Raw genomic sequence first — 14261 nt, forward strand, 5'->3', positions numbered from 1 at the left:
CACTTTTTGGCACATATTAAGACCATGTGACATTGTTCTGTGATTGTAAAATTCCCATCACCCTAATTAATCTGCCTTCCTTAAAAAGTTCCCAGGAGCTAAGGTATGATGATGTGGGGGGGGTTGTTTGTTTTTTTAATTAGCTAACACCTGGGAGCCAGGGTCATACCTAGTTTAGTAATCACCCCCAACACCGGGTCATCAGCAGGGTTAGCATTGAGTACCTGAGTTCATTAGCTGGAAGGAATAGTAAGCAGGTGTGGTCTGTTGACCTGCCAGCACAGTTTACAAGTTCTATTAAGATAGATTTTTTTTTTAATCTACTGTGATGGAAAATTGCTAAATTAAAAAAAACAAAACAAAAAAAAACAACCCTCTGTATAGTGGTGATGATGAATAGCTTATGACTATCGGGCCTTGTGATATTGAGAGGTTCCAGTCTTGTGTTACGGGTTTTGTTTTCTGCATTTGCATCATTATCTAGGGAATTTACATGTAGCCGATAAGTGGGGCTAAAAGAGGATGTTTTGTTAATGGAGTGAAAGGACATTTTCTGCATTCCAGGTTTTGAAATCTTGTACAGGTTTTTCCAACATGATGATTCCCATCTACAGACACAATCTCCTCTGCTGCACCGTTTTCATTTTTAAGTTATTGTTATTCCTAATGCAGCTTTTAATGGTTTTCTAATTAGCTATGCAAATTAGGGAGAGCAGACATGATGCGTCTAGCTAGCCATAGCCTGATATATGCAATATTTCCTGGGAGATTTAACATCTTATTTACTTAAGTTAATAAATCTCCGTTATAATAGTTGATTGAAAAGTACAGGTGCCAAGCTACACTTTCATTGTGAATCAGAGATGCCCTTTTACATTGATTGGGAATCCTGAAATAAAAAACTGTGTGTATAATTCAGTGCTCAAGAGCAATTCTGAAATTGGAGATCAGTTTGTGCAGCCCAGAGTTCTTGAGCATTTAAATAATAATAATAATGATGATAATTCTTCCTTTACAGCATTTTTCATTTATAAATCTCAAAGTATTTTACAGTACAGGATTAGTATCATTATCACCATTTTACAGATGGAGAAACTGAGACTCAGGGAGGTGAAGTGACTTGGTCAAGATCACCCATGTGCAGAGCTGGGAATAGAATCCAAGTTTCCTGTGTCCCAGTCTGGTGCTGTATCCACTAGGCCACACTGTGTCCCTGTTAGTCTTGACTCTTTAAATGCTTTGTCTTACAGGAAGGGAGTGTCTTTTTTAAAACAGGAAATCAGTGTTATTTAGGAGAACTTTTCCTGAAGAACAGGAGGGATATTAGAGTCATGACTGTACACTGGAGGCTCAAGCAACTTGCACCTTGTTTTTTTTACTAAACTAGTCCAAGAGATAAAGGCAAAACCATAAATGAACCAAATGTTATAATTATAATTTTTAAATTATATTTTGATTCTGTCCAGCTGCAATTTAAGAAACAAGCAAGCACATATATGAGGGAAAGTAATTCTGTTTGTTTTTTGTTTGTTTTTTAAATAGGGATGTTTTGCTTTAGTAAATTTATTTCCATTTGGAAAATAAAAATCCCTTTGCATGGCTTAGAGTTAGGCAGCAAAACATAGTAATTTGACAGTTTTGCACTACATCCATTCCATTTGCATCCAGGATTAATGTCCTTTAACTAACTGCACCCTTCTGGTGGTCAGCCAGGATGCAATCTTCCTTCCCTTCAGGGACACTGCCCTAATTATGACAACAGCTTCCTGTGACCTGGAAAAAAGAAACAAACTATTTCCTTCTCTATTAAAATATTGTTCTCATCATGACTACTAAGTAATTTGTCTGGATTTAGGCAGTTCAATAAACTGTCACCATGACATGCAAATGCCAAGTTCTCATAATCAATGATGTAAAAAAACCCAGTGACTTTATAAGGCAGCTTCTCCAGATTTCTTCTGTTTTTGTTTTGTTTTACCCCAAACCTCATTTAAAAAATGTACTGTAATATACTGTTCCTAACCCTAATTTTGTCACTAGAGGATATTTACACAAAAATGATATTTAATAGCTGATATTCCTTATCATGACACACAGATCACTGAATTATTTCAACCAAAAATATATACTTGCGGGGGGGGGTATTACTAATGCAGTCTACTCTGTGGATGTTGGTTTTTGATGGATGTGATTGTGGGAAAGAATGTGGAAGCATTTCTTTAATACGTGTCTTAAAAAATGTATCTTGTACTTATTAAACTGATATGAGAAGCGGGGCTAATGCCCACCAAACTTGGCAGTAAGGTTTCTCTTTAAATTATGGGGTATTTTACCACCGACTGTTTTCAGACACCTCATACTCCCTTTTTAATCGCCATAGCAGCTTTTAGGTGATATTTTTGTTCTAGTACAAACGCAGAACAGAAACATGCAGACTCTGAAGTGGTCTAATTGACTGATTTTTAAAGAGCCCGTGATGTTGGACTTTGAGGTGCCCCATAGTGGGACTGTGGTAACAGCATTTGTGTTCACGTTCGTTACTGTTGTCTGTTGCATTTGTAAAGGGACACCTCTCGTCTGACAATTGAATTTGGTATTCTGTTAGCTTTTTGCAAATGAGATTTGACAGGCTGCAGCTCCCCTAATGCTCAGTTCCTGTTGAATATCAGTGAGCCTGCTGGTTGAAGACAGCGACAAAGAGTCCTGTGGCACCTTATAGACTAACAGACGTATTGAAGCATAAGCTTTCGTGGGTGAATACCCACCTCGTCAGATGTCATATGCATCTGACGAAGTGGGTATTCGTTCACCCACGAAAGCTTATGCTCCAATACGTCTGTTAGTCTATAAGGTGCCGCAGGACTCTTTGTCGCTTTTTACAGATCCAGACTAACACGGCTACCCCTCTGATAATTGAAGACAGTTAGCCACTGTGGCTTTGGTGAATAGTCCATTATATACAACTGGATGGATCATTCTGAATATTATTATTTTAAATGATACAGTGCAGGGCTCTGCAGGAGTATACATTGAAACTTTCCCCATTGGCCTTGAGTCTGAAAGTGATGTCATCAACATGCTTGTGTGTTTTATTCTAGCCACTGGGAACACAGGATAATCATAGACTCGCTTTAGGGTGCATTGTCAGAATGTGGCCGATAGCTGAATAGAGCTAGCTGGGGTTCCACTCACTGCTTTTGGAGCAAGTTAAACCCAAGATTACAGTATGAATAAAGACCCGTCCCACAAGGCGGCCAATCCTGTGGAACAGTATTTGTCAACTATAGTTGGATTTGACAAATGCTGAAAATCCTGACATTAACTTTTTGATAAATGGAAGGTGCTTGGGGGAGGGGACTAATCATTTTGTGTGTGTTTGTTTTATGCTACTGACTAATGTTCAGTTTGTGCTGTATGGTGCAGTGGAACAGTTTGCTACCCTTTTTGCTGTAATGACTGGAAGCTACAAATCTGGTTCAGCTCACACAAAGAGGACTGAGTTTGCTGACTGAAGTCATATGACCTAGCAATCATCTGTGCCCATCATTTAAACTACATAAGTATTTGGCAGGCTTACAAATCTTTGCCTGGTAAAAGGCTTTAGGATTGGAAATGCAGGAGAAGCTACATTGTAGGGTTACAGTGCATTGACAGAACTGTGAGAAGGACATTAATAGAATAGCAGGAAGTGTTGTAGTGTCAGGATTGGATTGCGTTGGCAGAACTGAGTAGGGAGCCCAACTTTACAGTAGCAGGATGAGTTATTGGCTAGGATAAAACAAGGGAGCAAAGTTGTAGACGGTGACTAGCACAAATTAGAAGGAACGGGCCTAGCTTTTGTGATGACTGGCTCTGGCCAGCGCTGTCAGTTGAGATCTCTTATCTAAGGTTCATGTTTTTACTTTTGCTGTAACAGCCTGAAGAGGAACAGTCTGCTTGCGATGTCACCAGTTCCAGCTCATCGGCAGATGACACAGTCTCTTTGGAGAGGAATTCCTCTCTTGGGAGTGACACATCCCTTCCACATGCTCTAAACTTCAACAGGCCTAAGGAGAGGCACACTCTGGATGGAAACGGCGTTGACATGGGAGCCGCAGGGGGACGGGAGAGTGAACTTGGTGGCTCAGGCGAGATGGAAGAAGAGATGGACAGTATTACAGAAGTGCCTACCCACTCCTCTGTCTTAAGAAATTCCATGCGACCACTGTCACCATTCCGACGGCACAGCTGGGGGCCAGGGAAGAATGCTGCCAATGAGGCAGAAATCAATCACAGGAGGTGAGTGAAAAAGGCTGTGTAAAGCTGTTTACACGCACATAAGCACATGCATGTGGGCATTGCGATTGGCATTTGAAGGATGTGCAAAAACAGAAAAATGAGGTCATTCCATGAACTCTGAGGAGAGAGAGAGAGAACCACCTACTACCAAAAAAAAAAAAAAGCCCTCAAACAAACAAACTAATCTTCCTGGTTTTAATTACACGTTGAATTAAAAGTACTTTATGTCTACAATATATTTTAGCTTTTCAGAGGACTTAGGTCCTTATCTAGAGCCCATTGAAGTGAATGGAAACACCTTGGACCAGTCCTTAATGTAAATTATCACCTCCTGTTCCTATGCAGAGGGTTTTGCTAAAGGATGGGTTATCTGAGTGTTAAATCTAGGCGACCACAGAATAAACACAGCCACTATTAATCAGTAGAGTTCTCACGTTAAGGTGTTGTGTGGGCTGTAAGGTGTAATGGAAAAATATACACCTTCAGTCTTGGGACTGGGATGGATGGGTTCCAGTTTGACTCCTGATAGAATTGCAGTATTGAATGAAGTGGACAGACCCTATACACCCTATGCCTAGGGTGTTCTTCCAGTTTCCCCCTCAGCTTTCTCTCCTTTCAGAAAAGACTAGGGAATGCCATGTACCTCTTTACATCAACTACTGTGAAAAGAAATAATGTTGTTTTCCAGAACCACTCTTCCCTTGATCTCTAGTTGCAGAAAAATTCCACCCATAAAGTAACTGATTAGAAGTAAGCCCTCTGCATTCTGAGTAACTATCAAGTTCTCTGACTCCCTTTGTACCCAGCATGTTCTTACGCGCATCAGCCTTTCTTCATTTGCACCGCACAAAAGTTACTCTAGTTTTACATAGTCGTTTAAGGTCCTGGTCCTGTTAAAACCAAGTAAGTTTGGCCATTGATTTAAATAGGACCCACATCCCTTTAGAGCCAGGGTGGTCAAAGATTGTTCCCTGAGTCACATATATTGTATACGACCCTCATCTGCAATATGGATGTGTGGCTTGTTGGAGACTGCAGGTCCATCAGGAGTCATAGAATCATAGAATCTCAGGGTTGGAAGGGACCTCAGGAGGTCATCTAGTCCAACCCCCTGCTCAAAGCAGGACCAAACCCAACTAAATCATCAGTTGACTGCTGGGAGTTGTTGTTTTCATGGGTCACAGCTCCGTATTAACAAGTAACATGGCCAGAGTCGTCTGCATTATATTAAAACCAATATTTGTCCTTTGGTTCCTGGTAAATTGCCAGAGGACAGAGTTTGATGACCCCGATTTAGAGATATGTCACCCTTTAATGCATGTGCATAAATCCCCTTGACATTTCTAGATGTTATTTTCACGCACTGAAGAGATATTATAGATCCTTAAATTATAAGTTTTATTTCCTCTAAAGCTAAACTTGAGAAACCATTCAGTACTCGGAAAGTAATGTGCATTGTTTGTTTTGTTACATGACTTTGTCACCCCTTTCTGGACTTCTTCCCAGGTCCCAGGATGACACACAGACAAATAAAATCACACCAATATTTTGAAACAGCAAGAGAGGCAGCTTCAGAGATCAAAGCCAGTTTATGATAGACTGAGTCTATAAGCTCATAAATTCATTGAGGAAGATTTACTTTTTATGTACTGAACTTATTATGTAAGGATTTCTGAGAGTAATAAACTCTGCATATTTGACAGTTACAGCTAATGCTAAGCAGATGGTGTTAAAAACTTCTGAATCAGAGATTGGATGGCACAGGTTGGATGTTTGTGACATGGGAAAATATTCCTACTGTAAATGATTGATATATTCTTTTTTAAGTAAAGAAACACAGGAATTATTTTCATATTTTCACGTACACAGCCACCAATAAACAAGGGTGTATGTCTGGCTGAAAGGTGACGTGTAAAGGAAAAAACAGTTGGGGGTTTGCACCTTTTTGCTTATTTATGATGCATAAAGGCCTGGAAATTAAGTTTTATTCAAACCCAAATCTCTGTTTGGTTGATTGGTGTTTGCTAAGAACTATTTAACTAGAATATTTTTGTTGGGATTTAACTCCTCCATCCCTTCCGTTAAGGGCTGAGGGTCTGATCCAGTTCCATTCAAGTCAAAGGTAGTGTTTCCATTGACTACAATGAAACCTGGACCAGGCCCTGAGAGAGCTACTCTCCCCCATGCATCCTCTAGCAAAAGCAGGGAATAACAGATTTGATATTCTCTGTATTGCTATGGTACAAAATTAGTGGCGCATAATCTTTTTATTAAAAGAAGAAGAAAAAGACAAAACCTGTTGAGCATCTTAAATATCTTTTAAATATGGTTTTAAAAACATTTTTTTCCTTTATAAATCTCATGAAGAATACTGATAAGGCTCCAATGGAGCTTGCTCATTCTTGGTAATTCTTAGAGTTCATACTGAGTTTTACACATCTCACCTGGGGTGGATTGCAGCTCATAGACATACTCAGCTAATGTTCCTAGTATAGCTAATGGAGCAGTACAGGGTTCATGGTGGACTGTACACAGGCACTTGGAACCCAGGGCAGTTACTCAGGTGGCTAGCCCACACTGGAATCGTGCTACCATGCGTCACTGCTCCTGTGTCCATGTTAGCTGGATTATAGCTGGCTCGAGGATGTCTTTGTGAACTGCAGTCACACACCATGTTTTCAGCATTGCCATGCCGTCAGATTGCCACTAATTGCCATGTTTCTAATGCCCTTTTGAAGGAAAGAAAAAATTAGATTTTTCACTGATGGTCCTTTAGACTTTGTCTACACTGCCACGTAGATCTGTTGCTGGTGAGGGATGCTAACAATGGCTGCTATTGAACTAGCACTGACTAGTTTGTCCTCGTCTACACATACAGCCGACCCATGATTGGCACCTGCTTATATGCAACCATTGTCAGTGGCCGTTATACTTTGTTCAGTAACAAGGCCTTACTGTGAAATAGAGGGAGGAAGATAACTTCACAGGAGACGCATTGCTCCCTTAAATGCTATAGTTTTTTATACTCCCCTTTTCATTCCTTCCTTCTGCTGTTTGTTTGTTTTTTGGGGGGAGAAGGGTGGGGTGGGAGGAATGGGCGTTTTCCCTTCAGCTGTCATTTGTTCACTTTGTTCCATTCTCATCTCTGACCGCTTTCCATGATTCATTTTCAGTTCAACGCGAGTTCTGGGGGATGGTATAAGGAAGCCTCCCATTCATAGGAGAAGGTACAGAGCCAACTAACTTGACTAACCATTTTGCATTTGAATGTCTACTAACTTCATACTCTCATATTAGTTAATCCAGTTTAGATTCAGTACTTCTTGGAACATTTGTCTTATATGGAGACACGCATCCAATTTCATCGCTCTCACCCTTAGCCTGGCACAGCCCTTTCAGTGCAAGCTGCAAAGTCATTCTTTCTAGGGCTTTTAGTTGATGGGGTGGGTTGAAGGATATTTTGCGGATTGGAAGCATCCAACAAAATAATATATTTAGGACTGGAGGTTGAATTTAAATGGGCAAGTAATTGTTTATTTGTCTGTTCGCCTTAATTATTGTTTAAAATGTATCAAAATCCCTAGATCTCCAGGATAGACATGTAGGAACATATTTGAAAATAGTACAGAGGATATATAATAAACTTGGTACACCTGCAGCAGATGATTTGCTTTAATTTTAACTTTCTGGGTTTTTTTTAACCCTGCCTCTTAAAAGCTGGAAAATAAGCATGATTTTCAAACCAGTTTTTGTCCCTTTCTATCTGGCAAACGTTTATGATTTCTTATCCTCCCCATACATATTTATTTATATATAAATAAAATAAGGATAAGGCAAACTTACCCCTATTTTATCGTTGAAGCATCAGCATGATTAATTTATGTGAGCAGCAATGCTTACAGCTAAGGAAAAAGTTTTTAAAAAAAAACTGAATGCTGGTTCTACAGAAACACTATGTAGACCCTACAAAAATAGTTGCTGCTATTGCTGTTAGAATTCTTGGAGGTGCAGTAGGGGATCCTTCCTTTGCCCTCCAGGGCCCTGGTTTTTTGGGGAGTTTTGTTGTTGTTTTTGACCTTGTCCTCCCTGCCACACCCCAGACCCATTAATTCCTTTGATGTACCCACTTCTTTGAAATGTTACTTATGATTGTGTCATTGTTTTGACTGAGAGACTAAGTACCTGCTACGCTGGTTCACTTCATGTGCCATGACACTCATTCAGGGAATGCCACAGAACATGGATCTTTTGTGTATAGATGTTTCCTAAGGCCTTGTGTATAGTAAAGGGGTTCAGCAATATATTCCCACGAGTGCTATAACCGGTTCAGTTGCACCAGTGAGAATTTTTTTTCTACATGATCTTTGGCTGTAAACACAGCTGCTGGTTTTCTTTCTGGTTGTGTAGAGTGAAACGTTAGCCCTTGACAAGCCTTTGACATGGTTGTTGACCTTGACTCTCAACTCCACAGAAGCATGCGCTCTCACATCTTGCTGCAACATGCAAAAACCTAAATTCTCAAGCACGGCCTCAAGGAATTAGTGCTCTGTGTGCCTTCTGCGGTATCTTCCTTTACAGTGCAGTACAGATTGCACAGGCCTCGGTGAAGTACTTAGCATCTCTAATTATGATATTATAGGCTCTGAGAAGAGCAAGTGAAAGAGGAAATGGTGATATTTCCTCTGTGCTTCCCCTTGAGGCTCTCAATCCGGTATCTTCATGTGTGCTCACACCTACTGATATCCTTATTACCTTCATTAATATAGTAGACTTCAGGTTATTGTTACACCCACCCTTAATGAAACACTATGGACTCCATTCGGCTCGGACTCCACACTGCTTTGTACTTTGGAAGGTGGCATGCAAGGATTGCCTCGTGAGCATATGCATGCTAACTGCTTTTTCGCAGCTGCACAGTCATAGCCACCTGACTTCTACAGAGGAGCTTGGGGTCCTTATGCTAATCATAAAGAGAACGTGTCTCAAGTTGGCCACTTAATATCGCTACTTACCTTTCCAGTTTAGGTCAGATTCTTTAGTCAGTGTTCTCTCATTCTATCTCTTTACCACTGCCCCAGCCTCCCAGCCTTTTTGATACCCTACAAGCGAGTCCTGGAGAGGGGACAATGGCACAGCCTCAAACTAATTCCAGTCTATAGCTGGTCACACAAATGGCTCTTCTCTCTTCTCCCTCCACCCTCCTCCCCAGTCTTCTGCCAAGGGTTTGTATATATATTGTATGATGAGCCACTGTCCTCACTTTTGCATGGTGTTGCCAGTAGCTTGTGGGTGGCTCACCAGCAGGATTATAATTCTATATGTCTGTGTTTTCCACAGCTCTTGCCAAGAATTTTGATTCCTCTCTGGGACCTTCTGCCATTTCCTCCAAGCTTCCTACTCCTTCATCTCTCAATTATAGAGTTTCTGCCCTGCAGTTTTGTAGTCACACTATAAAATTAATATAGTTAAAAAATATGTGTAGGTAGGTAGAGATTTTATATATATATACACACACACACGTACACACACAGGTCTACAGAACTGTCAGCTGTAGGTCAGTTTTCATTGTGAAGGAAATTGGATACACTCCCCTTCCCTACTTCACCCCCACAATACACACACAACTGCGTGAGTATGTTGAACCTTTGTCTTAGGGGACACACAGGTCATTTAGGGGTGTCAGCAGACTCTGACGGTGAGAGCAGCCGTGGAGCTGTAAATGATGCGAGTTATTCATAGTATAGCAGGACACTGACTCCCTTTGTGACCTTGAGCAAGTGTTTTATCCCCTTTGTTTCAGATTCTCCATCTGTAAAATGGAGATACTTCCTTGTCCTGCAGTGGTTTACTTAGCTGCTGATTACAATGCACTTTAAAGGTTGTGCATGTTAGAGCAAGGTGATTGTTCATAATGGATATTTATGTTAATGTTCTGGATCAGAAAAGATCTTCTATATGTCTGATGGCCTGCTGAGCACAGGAGCTTCATTGACAGATGCATCATGGCAAGGGCCCTAAGAAATTCACAGTCCATGTTGGCCAATTTCACGGTCATAGGATTTTTAAAATTGTAAATTTCATGATTTCAGCTATTTAAATCTGACATTTCACAGTATTTTAATTGTAGGGGCCCTGACCCCAAAAGACATTGTGGGATGGGTGGGTCGCAAGATTACTATGGGGGTGGGGGGCGCTGCGGTCTTGCTACCCTTACTTATGTGCTGCTGCCAGTGGCGGTGCTGTCTTCAGAGCTAGGCAGCTGGAGCACGGCAGCGCCACGCTGGTTGGGAGCCCAGCTCTGAAGGCAGAGCCGCCGCCAGCAGCAGTGCAGAAGTAAGGGTGGCATGGTATGGTATTGCCACCCTTATTTCTGCGCCGCTGCCTGCAGATCTGGGCCCTCGGTCAGCTGCCACTACTCTCTGACCATATAGCTCTGAAGGCAGCAGTGCAGAAGTAAGGGTGGCATGGTATGGTATTGCCATCATTCCTTCTGTGCTGCTGCTGGCGGGGTGCTGCCTTCAGAGCTGGGTGCCTGGCCAACAACCGCCCCTCTCCAGTCACCCAGCTCTGAAGGCAGCAATGCAGAAGTAAGGGTGGCAATACTGCGACCCCCCCCCCAATAACCTTGTGACCACCCCCCCTGCAACTCCCTTTTGGGACAGGACCCTGAGTTCAAGAAACACTGGTCTCCCCCCATGAAATCGGTATAGTATGGAGTAAAAGGACACAAAGACCAGATTTGACAGGGGGAGACCAGATTTCACAGTCCGTGATGTGTTTTTCATGGCTGTGAATTTGGTAGGGCCCTAATCATGCCCCAATCAGCAGCCTCAATGTGAAACTACCTTTAATTCCTAGACAAACTGCTGCTGGATACCCTCAGACTGAACACCATGGGTTCTTCAGTTAACTGTTCGTTCTTCTTTATTCATTTAGGTTCATTGGCCCCATTTCCGAGTACTTCCTGTTTTGCTTGGAGTGCTGGAACAAAGAGTGGCAAGGGAAAGATGACTTTATGCCTCCTTGCACTCCCTGTATTCTGGGGCCACTTGGATCCTGCTCAACCCCTGATGTCAGAGCAGCTCTAGGGCTGCTCAAACTTACGTTCTGTTTCCCATAGGCCCCTGGGCCAGAGAGCAATGCTCTCTGGCCATGCTTCCTAGCCCGGGAACTGGGAACAGGACCAGTGTAAGGTTACCCAGGTGGCTCTATGTTGGTGCAGGACCTTGCAATGGGGGTTTCCTGGGGCAGTTTTCTGCCCCCTTTAAGCACAACAGCTGAATAGAAAATCAGTTCCTCTGTGCTCGAAGAGTCTGCAGTTGGGCTCTGTTGGGCATATTTGTAGGGCCAAATTTAACAGTGTAAATGCTAACTGGCAAAGAAATAATAATTGAAACCATTGTTTAAAATGAGAACCAAAGAAACTGTCACTGTGTCTTGAAATTCTAATTGTTTTACATGCAAGATGGAGACTGTTTGGTTCTTGGCACTAGTATTTTGACAAGAGAAACTTTCATTGCATGTAAAAGCAGCACAGAGTCCTGTGGCACCTTATAGACTAACAGACGTATTGGAGCATGAGCTTTCGTGGGTGAATACCCACTTTGTCGGATGCATGTGGGTATTCACCCACGAAAGCACGTCTGTTAGTCTATAAGGTGCCACAGGACTCTTTGCTGCTTTTATAGATCCAGACTAACATGGCTACCCCTCTGATAATTTCATTTCATGGTCCCTGATTTGGATTAATCCTAGATTCATCGTGAAATAAAAGCAAGACGCATTGCCTAGTGCAGATAAAGCAGAGAACTTGGAGTCAGGAGAGATGTAGTTTCTGTTCAGGCTCTGACATTGACTTGCTGTGCAACCTTGATCAGATCACTTATTCTCGTCTTTATTCTTCCTCATCTGTAAAATGAGGTGAATATGCTTACCTGATGTGTGGGGGGGGCTAATCCATTCCATGGTTGTGATGCATTTTGCAGATCCTTAGATGGAAGGTGCCATAGTAGTGCTGATTACTGTTGTTATTAATAGACCTGTTACCTCATGGCCATTTGCTTTATGTGAAATTGGCCTTCGTGGGTCTCAATCCCATTCTCTCTCTATGAAATGCTATGGCTTGGCTTGACTGGGTTGCATGTGCCAATGAAATGAATAAAAAGTTCTCTCACTGAAAAAAAGCTGGTACAGATTTTCACCTATGGGACATGGAGTGAGCTCCCCTTTCACCTCCAATTCAGGATTGGTATCCATTGGTGGAAGCAGTTCAAGGGAAGCTTGCACTACTCCACTACCTGCACCATCCCTGTTCTGTGGTAACTAACAGGGCTTTAGTGGCCTGGACTGCCGATCTGGTACGTTTCATCCAGTGTTAATTAACATACAATGCAAAAATCTTTCTAAAATGAAATAAGGTTAACCGAGTCCTGAAGCATTCCCTTTCTGTGACAATCCAGTAACTGCAGCCCTTTTCCTTTCTCTGCCTTTGATATCCTCAGTTTGAGCTGGTGTCCCTCTGGCGTACAGTACATTCCCATGGGTGCTGACTTTAATTGTAGAAGGTATGGTATAAATAAATGTGCAGCAGCAAAGGGGCATTGCAAACACAGTGTTGTTAGCTCTTCGTGTGGTCGTCTGTTTCTCTGCTGCTCTGGCTGGAATGTGCTTGTGTCTGTTTGCTTTGTCTGTTCTCCCTCCCCCCCGTCACATTTGGTGTTGGGTCCTTCAGAGACTGAAGTGCAGGTGAAGGTGTTGGTTAGTCTCTGCTGGTCTTGAATGTCAGAGAAGCTGCATTATTCACCTGGAGCTGCTTTTTTTTCCTGTGTTGATGATTTTTAGGCACATCTTCTCATACAACCAGAGCAATGAAAGTGACAGCAAAAGAATCTAAGCCAGAGTTAATAAGATACAGTTCTGTTTTCCTCCATACTGACTGATATTTTGTAGCCGTTTACATTCATACAGACTGCTTCTAGTACAATGAGAGTTCCTTTTGCTCTCTTGAGCAGAGAAGCTAGTCATTTAAACCTCTCTAGAACAAAATCTGATAACCACAGATTTGGTTTTCTCAGGCACTTCAAACTTGTGTGTCCTGTAGAAAGTCCAGAGTCAGCATTAATTATCACAGGTCAGATCCTCAACGGAGGTACACTGGCAGAGCTGAAGATCTGGACCCAGATTTATTTTTGCCTCCAACAGTTAAAGGATAGAATTTCTAACTGTATTTTCTGGAGGCTAGATAACTCTGAGGTTTGGAATACAGATTGTTTGTTTACTTTAGAACACTGATTTAAATGTGATCCAAATACAGTAGGTAAAAACCACAGATCATTATCAGCTGATGACTATTTGAGGGCATATCTGAAGAGAGTTGCTGTTCTGAGCCCAGTGATTAGAAGACAGATGTCAAGATCACAGCAAACTACCAGCGTGATTTTGGGCTGGAAGAATAAAAGCCTGTCCTCCCTAGATAATAGGAGTGGGACAGCTTTCCCCTTGCAGATGTTTGGGAGTAAATTTTACAATGCATGCTATAGCTAAACACAATGCAATTAAAGGCTTTTGTGAATTGATAAAATTGTAAATTCTGTGATTTGTCTGCCTCTCATTTACTAACTTGAAAAAATCTTTGGAAGCCAGATGTCTGTCTCTTCTGATTTAAGATTTACTTCAGCTTTTGCTTTCAAGATGATACATGTTTGTCAACCACCAGCCCCTCCAGTGATGTAGAATACTAATATCCATTTGGTGTCTACGTGGATTTAAAGCTCCACTATACATTACAAAGTATTTTATTTTTCCGTTTAACATGTTTTGAATGTTAACTCGATAGTGAGTTAGATTTCATGATTAACCTTGAGTCCAAGTGTGTTGTACATATTCAGTGTTTTCTGTAAAGCACTTGCCCCTTACCCAATCACAGCAAATTCTCATATAATATACGATGCATAGAGAGGACAATCAAAAGAACATAAAAGTGT

The 14261-nt window shown here is 41.7% G+C and overlaps 1 protein-coding gene across 2 annotated transcripts in view; it reads left to right on the forward strand.

The window, feature by feature from the left end:
• The window catches only part of AKAP13 (A-kinase anchoring protein 13), a 123163-nt gene that overhangs the window by 34905 nt on the left and 73997 nt on the right, over nt 1-14261 (forward strand). For both annotated transcript variants that reach the window (XM_044978947.1, XM_044978946.1), the window contains exons 4-6: nt 3917-4278; nt 7452-7505; nt 12780-12842. In XM_044978947.1, the coding sequence (XP_044834882.1) occupies nt 3917-4278; nt 7452-7505; nt 12780-12842 (479 nt within the window). The remainder of the gene's footprint in view (nt 1-3916; nt 4279-7451; nt 7506-12779; nt 12843-14261) is intronic.

The sequence above is a fragment of the Mauremys mutica genome, chromosome 11, assembly GCF_020497125.1.
Source record: "Mauremys mutica isolate MM-2020 ecotype Southern chromosome 11, ASM2049712v1, whole genome shotgun sequence".
NCBI classification, from domain to species: Eukaryota; Metazoa; Chordata; order Testudines; family Geoemydidae; genus Mauremys; species Mauremys mutica.